At 33.9% G+C, this 10,810-nt stretch overlaps 1 protein-coding gene across 1 annotated transcript; it reads right to left on the reverse strand.

Moving 5' to 3' along the window:
* Window positions 1–642: 642 nt before the first annotated feature.
* Window positions 643–2,399, reverse strand: LOC149011743 (UPF0481 protein At3g47200-like). Its single transcript, XM_089164050.1, has 3 exons — window positions 2,319–2,399; window positions 2,065–2,199; window positions 643–1,961 (listed from the first exon to the last, which is right to left on the reverse strand). The coding sequence occupies exons 2-3, from the start codon at window positions 2,179–2,181 to the stop codon at window positions 699–701; spliced, it is 1,380 nt and encodes a 459-aa protein (XP_089020176.1). The 5' UTR covers window positions 2,182–2,199; window positions 2,319–2,399; the 3' UTR covers window positions 643–698.
* Window positions 2,400–10,810: the final 8,411 nt, after the last annotated feature.

The following is a 10,810-nucleotide window of genomic DNA, read 5'->3' on the forward strand; positions in this document are numbered from 1 at the left end:
AAAAAATAAAAAATCTCTGTTAGCTTAGGACCAACAAGTGTAAGCATAGAAATGGGAAATGACCGTTTCATCCTTCATGAAATGATAATGCTAACCCTATGAAATGAAATCAAAGTAACTTTTATGTGCTTTTGAATCCATCGGACAAGCCAACTGCTGATTGACCATGAGTGATTGAAAAAGCAAAGTTGTACATGACTCAGTTTAACAGCCACAACTGCTACTGAAGAAGACACTCGAGCTTTTCAAGATAGGTATCACATAAAGATATTGGGTTTACATGGAAGCAGAGTACTGATCTCAATCTAGAGCTAGAGTGTGAAGAGATGTAAACCTAACTAACAATCACATAAAGCTAGACTACTTAAAGCCAAACATTTTCCCCCAACCATTTCATGGGCTCTCATAGGAGTGGATGTGCTAGACCTCATTGGTAGAGGTAATAAGTCCAAGGAAGGGAAAACGACCGAATGTTGTAAAGCTTTTTGATGTCCATAACAATCTAGGGATTTTAATGTGAGATTTTTTTTTTGGGGGGGGGGGGGGGGGGTAAAAAGAGAGATTCATGTCTCCGTTATAGTATTTCCAAACACATGAAAGAAAAACAAGCAAATGTGGCACATGCAACATATAACGGCCAGGATGATCTAAGACTATAGAAAATGACACATGACAGAATGTTGAGTACAATTTCATTTTTAAATTTGTAAGAGAGAACAAATAGTCTGTATCATTGTCAAGAAGATGACGAGCACTGCAGCAGCAACAGAAATTCCTGCCCATGGGCTGTTGAAATAGGTTTGCCTTAAATTTGCCATCCATTTATTCCATGATTTATTGTAATAGCCATTCAAATCCTGGACAACATTTGAGTAGTAAGGAACAATTAGAACCTGTTTGCCAAGCTTGTTAAATAAGGCTGCGACATTTTCTGGGCTGCCAGTGTTGTTTATAATAATACCTCTCTGTGTCAACAAGGCGACGTCCATAGCAGTGTCAATGAGGCCATCCAAGAAGGTTGCATAGGTTGTGAAGTAACGGATGGTGTAGGGTTTATCTTGCTCAAAGGCGACAAGGTTTCTAAGGACAACTTCAGTCTCATCAGAGATGTTGATAGTTGGGATTGTCAATACTCCTGTTTTCTTGTTAAAATCTATGGCAAATAAATTAGAAGCATTCTCCTTCCTCTGAAACTTGACACCAGCACTCTTAAGTTCTGAGGCATTATAAGCAAGCTGCACATGCCTTTCATTAGATGGTATCTCCTTTGATGGGATGAGAATACATTTGAATAAATCAAGAAAATGCTTTGCTCCACCATTTGCTGGTAGTAATGAGTCTAATTCTTCAGCACTATAAGGGATTGGGTCATGTAGCGCTTTTTCCATATACCGGATGTACGACTCATATATATAATGACTGAATGAGAAGTTACGATGGCGATCAAATAGTAGGCCATCTAAATGCTCAAGAACAAACAAAGGAAGCTGATTTTCAAGCTTCATCATATCAATAAGGATATCATTACTCCATGAATCATGTGATGCAAAATGTTCATTCTTTTTGAAACGCCAACTCTCAAGGAATTCGAGCATAAAGCAACTATCCATCACCAAAATCTTGGCAAACTCAACTTTTCCTAAATTCATGGTATCTGAATAACATTTGTGAGCTTTTTCCTCCAAACCACTCAAAGCCTCGACACAAAACTCAAAGGTTTTCCCAGATCGACTTAGAAGGCGATTCAAATACTGCAATTTATGTGTTTCCTTGATCCATAAGTGGTCATCATTATGGTGCAGAGGGCCAAGTGAAACCGTGTGAGGTGTGTAGGCATCTGGGTTTAGCTTGTAAAGCTGTCTGGGAACATGGTATATATCATAACAAGATTGTAACGGACTGACCTCTTTTAGTTTTTCTCCCACGGATTCGATCATTATCTTGATTTCATTGATATTCTCCTGGCAATCATCATATCACTAAGTTAAAGTTTTCCTTCACAAATGTTGTTGAATCACTAAAAGAACCAGCAATACTATTGGCCATTGAGTGAAGTGAACTTACCTGTTCTAGTTTTTCCTCCTTGGACTTGATCGGATTCTTGATCTTGTCATTGTTATTCATAAATATACTAGAATCACCAAAAAAACTAGAGGCATTTGCCATTGAATGAAGCTCCATAGCTAGTGTTCTTTTCAACTAAGAAGAAAAGGAAAGAACACAACTACCACAGAGGTGTAATAATGAATTAGTAAAGTTGCAGGAAACAAAACAATATGAAGCTCTTTCTAACATGGAAAATGAGATGAAATACTAACCTATGCAGTTTGTGTAGGTAACACCAATTCTTGATAAGAAATAAAGCTGGCCTCAGAGTCCCAGACGATACAAAAGCTGAAAGTTAAACTGTCCCATGTAATGATAAATGCATGTATCAATCGTTGACGACCAGTGAGTCTTTTGCATTTTTTACTTTTTCTTCCTCATCAACAAAGGAAGGGCCCTACCAAAAACAGAATAATTGAGTGGAGGAGACTATAGCTGATAAAATGACAAAATGCAAACCCAAACCCAAACCCAAACAACTAGCAAAATTTGAAATTTCCACAACGATGCAACATAAAATGACAAAAGCAAGCAACTTTCAAAATTGTACAATCTCATCAGCTGCCCCCACATTGGACTTGAACTAGAGATCTCGTCTGTGAAGCAGATCATCCCATCCATGACCGAATATATATATAAGTTCATTTTTGGGAGTGATTCATCCTTATCGAATGCAGCATATGGCTTAGTAGTATTATGCTCCTCAAGTGTGGTAGTCTCCCCCTTCTACTTTTCGATGATAAGTTTTTGTGAAATAACTTGAATGAGATTGCTTTTTATTTGGTTCTCATTCAAGTTTTGGGAAGGCACCCTTTGCTATGAATAAACTCCCTAGCTATTTGATACCCACACCAAAATCTTCTAATTTATACAATGTTTTCTTATTTTCTTGTTTTGATTTGGTCACTCTCTTGCTTTGTCATTATTTTTTTTTCTCTCGATTAATGTCTCTATTTCCCGCTTCTGCCTTCTTTTTCATTTTTCTTATTTGCCCCATTATAGCTTGGGTCAAGGTCGGTTGTAGATTATTGGATTCACTATTCACTAAGGTGGCACAACCTCAACCCTAAAAAAATACAAGACGGGAAGTAGAAGATGTGGACTAGATTTCATTTGATTGAAATATTTTCCAAGACACTTCTGTTCTTTTTGTCTCATTTAACCTAAAAGACCGTTTGTTTGATTGAATACAATGGGTTGATAAAATGTGAAAGGAAAACTACATTGATTTCAATGAAATCCCAAAATTTAACTTTATTGCTCCATTGGAATAGGAAAATGAGTAAACATACATTAAAAAAAAATAAAAAAATCATTTGTGAAATACTTTAACTTATCTTGTGGGGTTCACATATGTGATTTTTCATTAACATTTGAGTTTTTTAGATGTGAATCCCTTTAGTGGACCATAAACTAATGTTGGGTCTCCTTAACACAATATATTATGTGTGGGTCCCAAACAAACTAACATTGTTAACCATCGTTAAGTGTATTCTAATTTTAAATGTGAAGGGACAAGTGTCTTCCAGGCTATTTAATATATTGTGTTAATAAATGGTTTTAAAAAGAGATAATTAGTCATTAAGCATTAATTATGTGGTTAAAAAAAGGGGGAAAAATAATAACATAATGTATTAAATAACCTGAGGGACATTTTAGTCCTTCTACGTTTGAAATTTGAATATACTAACAGTGTTAGTTTGGTTAGGATCCAAACATAATATGTTGCACTAAGAAAATTGAATATTAGTTTGTGATTCACTAAAGGGACCCACACGTAAAAACTCTATTATAAATAAATGGTGATTATGAAGATCTTTGACAAATCACTGTAAATAACTTTCTTTTAATCTGTTGTATGCCAACACCATGTTGAAGAAATAAAACACTAAAGGATTACCTTCTAGCAATAAAATTAATAAAAAAATAGCCAAGAAGATAACATTGAAAATTTCTTATTAACTAATAAAAAAGGATTAGTTAAAGTCTAATTGACTTAAATTAATAATGGAAAGAAGGAAAAATTCTTTGCTCGTGCAAAAATAGGTACTACACTGATTTTAAAATGAAAAATAAATAATAGAAAGAAAAGTAAGTGCTGTATTAGTTGGAAAAGAAAAATTATTTGCTCATGCGAAAATAGGTACTACACTAATTATAAAGCAACTTGCAAATTTAAAAATGTCATTAACGAATACAAACTTCGTTTTCGGCTTAGCTCTCCCATGAACCTGCTCAGATTCATTATTGCAATGTTATAATTGTTTATTCAAAATGTAGTAGGTAATCTTTTGGAAAAGCTAGCCATTAATAGAAAACAAAGACTAAGAAACAAAATCGTCTATGACTAACAAGTCTATTTGCTTCTTTTCTTTCTACGCTCTATTTTATTATTTTATAATATATCATTAAATTACAAATCTTCTTTTGCATAGATTAATTTTTTTCTCCTAATTTTATATTATCTTTTTGAACCTTGTCGATTGTGTGTAATCTTTTGCTTTTTCTTTTTGTCTTACTTTTATAAAAACCCACCAAACATGATTTTTGTCTATTTCTTTCTCGTATTTGCTATGACTTTCTTATATTTGAATGTATTAAATCTATTTATCGTATTACATTTACACCTAAAAAAAAGGTTAATTCATAAGAACGATGTGCTATAAATTTACATTATACCACAAATGCACATGTAAGTTTCAGTTTCAGTTTTTGCAATTAATATTTTGGGTAATTGCAGAGCACACTTGTTGATCTATTGAGGAAATAACAGTGTAAAGAGATGATGGACACCAATTTAATCCACTGAACTATGACCTCTTATACTCCAAGGGATGGGCTCAGTCGGTAAAGACCAACACTTCATAAATATGGAGTCAAGATTTTCTTTTCTTTTCATGTGCGAGTGTGAAAGAAGTCGAGAGTTTGAATTATCTCATTGGGCTAGGATCTCTCCCCTAATATATATAGGCTCTCCTTGAAGGATTAATTGAGTTGTGCCTAAGCTGGCCCAAGTACCTCAGTTATATATTTTTCTTAATATTGTTTTTCAAAGGAGGTATGAATTATAAACCTAGTCAAGGAGCTAAGCCTCTGTGTGTGTGTGTGTGTGTGTTTTATTTTTTTCAAAAAAAAAATTGCATATCAAACCAAGCACCTCACCTACCACAAAATACATATAGCTCTTTGAAGATAAGCTGAAGTGCACGTAAGCTAGCCTTTAGACCTCAGTTACATGTTTTCTTAATGTTTACTTTCAAAGGAAGTTGTAAATTCAAGACTTAAAATGTTCCTTTTCAAGGTGTTATATATACACATACTAGTTAGAATTGCACATACAAATGCATGTCATTCATTAAAATCAAGAATTGAACAGTATATTTTTCAATGTGTACCTTTCTTCTTCTTTTTCTACGTTATTGCTTCACAAAATTACTGTTGCCATCCTCCCTTCTAACGGTTGTTAAGTAGGTATCAAGTTTCGATAAGTCTATTTCTCCCCTTATTAAAATTAAGAAATCAAAAGATATGATACTAGCCTCATTTATTCAATAAAAAATGAATGAGAAAACTGCTAAGAAAAGTGATACACTAAGAATGAAGTTGACACACTTTGAAATATAAGTCATTGGATTAGAAAACTACTATTTGATCAAGATATGGTAATAATTGATGATTATGTCAAAATTTAATGTACAAGTATTTGTTTTTGTTGCAGTTTTGAAGAGTTAGAAGAATGTTCCTGCGGAACATTAACCATCATTCTCCCCTCCTTAATTACAAAAAGGAAGGAAGAAACTTTTTCGTTCAACATGAGAATTCATAGATGCTGGTCATAATGAACCAACAATAGCGAGCAAGCACTCATCATCATAGATATTTAAGTTGTTGTACGTACATCATGCCAGTCACAAGCAAAGAAGGCACCTAGGCGGCCAAGCTTACAGTTTAATTACCCTTAAGAATAAATAATAAATGAATAAACTGATTATATTTTCTCATAAAATTTTCACCAGTAACCTTTACATGAACACGGACCATGTGTGAAATAATGGAAGTGAGTTCGATCCTGATTATTTCTTCCTTATTAAAGTTTGGATATCAATTTCAGTCAACACACATTCTAAATTCTTCACAATTCTGATTGTAACCTCTGATTCCAAAGAGACCAACCCAAATTCAATTGTCAGCTTTTCACTATGCTATTGAAATCTCTTTCTCTTCGTCTCTATTATCAACAAAAACCTTTGATGCGTTGGGAACATACCCAGATAACTTCAATTTGAGTTGTTTCATATAGCTTTGAGTATATACCAATGGATTGACGGTGGGCATGGTCTCCAGCTGATTGTTTTTTGATGTAGTTTTGATTGTTTCTAGGGGAGCAAGGACAGTTCAAGTGCAACATCCATTTTCCTACATGTCGCATACATGTCAATCAGAGCATTTTCCAGTTTCAGAAACCTTGGGATGAGCACTCTTCGTGGTCTTCAAACCCTTCAACTTAGCACAAGCTAATAGAACTGAGATTATTCATAATATCGAAGGAATTCTATTTCTACTAAAGTGAATAATTACTCCTTAATTTTCTCTGTTGGGGAATCATTCATCTTAGCTGCATCACATTGTTATACCATAGACCGGTTGCCAACCTGAGAAGGGTTATATAATTCTAAGAAATGAAGTGCATGCATGCATGTTGAAATTGGATGGAAGAAAATAAAGAACAACATTAGGTAGGCAACAACAATTTCATTAATGTACGTAATCATTTTGAGTGTAGGAGATCACATCACCCTCTTTTATAACATGACCGACAACAAAAATCAAAGTTAAAAATAGAAGAAACAAAAAATCATTGTTATAAGCTTTGTCGAATCAAGAAGCACCAGGGTTAGAATCTGGCTAAAAAAGTAACGTAGATAGTTTTATAGAATCTTCAAACAGTTGAAAACCAATAGCAACTAAATGTCCGTATGTTAACACCAAGATCCGAAATCTAGGGTGAAAAGTTAAGCCTTTTCAACAACTTTGTATCCAAGATGGCATCAATATACAAGATCAATTTAAACATATCACCATCCATATTTCTATGTTTATTCCAAGAACTTGCACCCCCAAAAATAAAAAAGTCATTCCAAAAACAGAAAATGAAACATTTAGTAAGTAACATCACTTTCCGAGTCAACATGGCATCAACAGGTAGCCTATCATGAAAAAGTCTCCAACAGAAAACTTGTTGTCTAGGCTGCAAAGAAGTCTTCCAAATACTTTTAGCCCATTACAGTTGTTCTTCTTTTCTATGATAGAGATCCCATGTTGATCGAAAACTAAACTCTCCCCCCACCGAACCTTGCCAATGGCAAACATCAACAAAACCAGCACAAGGAACAGAATATAACATAATAAGAGAGATTACCTCTTAAAATTTGGCATTGTCCACTCACGAAAATCTCCACTTCCCTTGCTGTAAACAATTTGCAATAGTCAATTTCAAATTAACCTCTAGATCTAGAGGAATACCAACATAGTCTGCAATGTTAAAATTCCCCAACCATCTGTCAAACTAGAAATTTATATTCAGACCATCTCCAACTGACCACCGTTCATTAGCTTGAACAAAACCCCAAACCTTCTTCAATCCCAACATCAAAGATGACTGCTGCCCATAAATCTTTAAATTCCCCCTTTTGTCCACCATCTTCAGAGGACATAGGACATCTCTTTCTTCACTGCTCATTTTCACGTGGATGTGGAGAAGCTTTTGCAGCAAAGTTTGGTTATAGCTGGACAGTAAAAGATTCGATTGTAGAGTCGTTCAAGGCTTGGAAACACCAGGCTTCACAGTCTCCTTTACAGACTGCTTGGATTAATGGATGTTGTTTGCTTTTATACTTTTTTTGAATGGTCCGCAATCAAATCCAGTTTGAAAATTTAAATTTCAGGACTGATGAGGTGGTGAGTTTAATTTTTTCAGACTTAGTACAGTTTAGCTTTAAAATGGATGGGAGAAAAGTAACTCCTACCATTTTTTCGGATGCAAGAAGATTGGGCCTTCACTTCTCTGTCTTTAGTGCCGCTCCTCCACAAGAAATTTTTTGGTGTCCTCCTACTGCAGGCTAGGTTAAACTAAATATTGATGGGTCTTCTTTAGGCAATCCAGGAAGGTCTGGCGGTGGAGGAGTATTTCGAAATGAGGTTGTTGCGGTGGTTTTCAATTTCAGTAATTTTTTAGATGTTAAAACCAACTTTGAGGCTGAATTGGAAATTTTCATTCACGGATTATGTTGGGCAAGGCATTTACAAATTACAAAGCTTTGGGTAGAAAGTGATTCAAAAGCTGTAGTGACTTTAATACAGCAGAAGAAAATACATTGATATATCTTTCATATATGGAGAGAGTTACAAGAATATTTGTTGACGATTAGAAGATTTCACATTGTTATCATGAAACTAATACAGTGGCAGATTTTTTGGCAAATTCGGCAGCTAGAACAGGAACTTCTAATATTAACATTCCTTGGTCAGCTTCAATCCTTAATGAATTTGATGTGGATGTCTCTAGACGTCCTTGATTTCGTTGTGTGAATTAGTGGTTTTCTAATCTGAGTAGGACCTAGTGAGGAATGGTGTATTGAGGGCAACAGTTGTTGCGGATAAGGGAGGTTGGTTCCTTATAAGGTATTAATTGATGAATTTTTTTTCGCTTAATATAATGATCCTTTTAGCGAAAAAAAGTAACATCACTTTTGCATTGAGAAAAAAAAAAATGAGAACTAAAAGAATAAGAAAAAAAACTGAACAAGATAAAGAGCTAGGACCAGAAATCAAATATGAAAGAAATAAGAAAGCCCATCTGATTGTTTCCATGGGAGAAAGGACTGCTTTAGACATTACAACCGCTTACAAACTCCTTGGACTTACTCTTCTCCCAAAGTCCTAATGCAGTCTTGCTCCACGCATAAACAAAAGCATACAATCTTTTCTTTTGAAAATCCCAATTTATTTATGAAGGAAAAATGCATGACAAAATAGGTAATGATATAACAATTCATCAGTTAGGGTATTTTTGGTCAATTATCATTTTCAATTATGAGGTTTTTTTATTTTATTTTAAGTTGTTTGGCATCTATTACCAGTTTTATTTTTATTTAAAATAATAGAAAAACTTCCAAAATCCATAATGAACTTTTTGCCTATTATGAATTGTGGTGAGAAATTCATTATCTCCATTATGCACAAGTTTACTTAAAATTTGATGGTTAAGATGAGGGTAAAATAGGCAATACATATTTTTTTATATATAAAAACTATATTTTTTTCCCTTTTTTATCACTTGCTCACTAATATTGACTAACAATTTTTATTTGACACCAAACTTATTTTTCATTCAATAATTTATTTTTGACAAAATTCACCAAATCATTTTTCATTCTTGACCAATAATGAATTCTTGTACTTATTTCTTTTAAATAGGCATAATAGAGAATGAGAATTGATACCAAAAAGAGCCTTAGGGCGAAGCGAACTCAAATAATGGTGGAAGATAAAGACAGAAATTCCAATCAAATCACTTTGGTCCAACCACTCAATACCGAAATTCACTGATAAATTTTGAATCCAATTCTGGCATGTATAAGAGAACAAATTGGCTATTTGAAACAGAATTTCTATTTATTTATTAGAATTAGAAAATAAATCAAAGCAAAGAAATATTGTTACAACAAGAAAACACAAAAAAAAAAAAAAAAAGTGAACTGAGCTTGCTTAAATTTAGAAGTGGGACTATGTATTTCACATGGACCCATACAAAATATGTGGTAAAAAACTTTGAGGGAGCACTATCTGATTGAGGTGATCCAACCTCTTCAACTTGTAAAGTGAATGGACCCTTTTTTAGGAGACATTTTAGGTTAGTAATCAAACTTTCATTAAGAGATAGCGACAGGATGGGAAACTAAACATAAACCCAATAACCAATCAGAGGAACATGACCAATAACTCGGGCCCTGAACCAAGTAGGCCTTTCGTACTAAATGATCCGCAACACAGTTGGATCTTCTAAAAACATAAATGGACGTAAACCCAAAAATCTACTATAAATTTGATATCTTCAATTACAGGTAGTATAAAAGTAGGAGGTAAGGTTGTCTTAGATAAATAACTCACTAGAAGCTGAGAGTTGGTTTCTATCTCCACATATTCGAAGCCATTTGTAATAGCTTTTAACATTTTAGGTAACTACTTAGAAAATTTAATCATATCAAGGACTAGAAATCTCGTGTTGAAAATGGAAAAACTTTAATGTTCCAATAATAGTTCAGCCAAGATCTATGATTTGGATATGCCTTTTCTTTTAGGATTTGAAGTCAAGAAGGGTAATATTGAAAATTTTTAAAAAATATATAGCACATCATGACTCACCACTTAATCCTGTTATTCTAACACTAAGGGTAGAATTGTTATATAATTCAAAACACAAGGGTGTTAACATAAAAAGAACAAAATTCTAGTGTCCATAAATGTGATTGCAAACACTAGGGGTGTAAACATAATTTGCTCTCAAGGTTAATACGAGTATGTCAACAATGATTCTACACATAACAATAAGATCTGCTCGATAAATGTTGAAAGAACAGAACACTATGAATCGTTTGGCTCTCACTTGTTGGACCAGCAAGAGCTAAGTTGCTTTACATGAGAG

This window comes from Hakea prostrata, chromosome 7, assembly GCF_041222555.1.
Source record: "Hakea prostrata isolate BN-2017 chromosome 7, UWA_Hpros_2, whole genome shotgun sequence".
In the NCBI taxonomy this organism is placed as follows: domain Eukaryota; kingdom Viridiplantae; phylum Streptophyta; class Magnoliopsida; order Proteales; family Proteaceae; genus Hakea; species Hakea prostrata.

Excerpts from the sequence above, each read along its gene's own strand:
- LOC149011743 (XM_089164050.1), bottom strand. The coding sequence starts at position 2,181 with ATGGAGCTTCATTCAATGGCAAATGCCTCTAGTTTTTTTGGTGATTCT. Across the intron at positions 1,962-2,064 it reads AGGAGGAAAAACTAGAACAG|GAGAATATCAATGAAATCAA; the intron begins GTAAGTTCACTT and ends GATGATTGCCAG.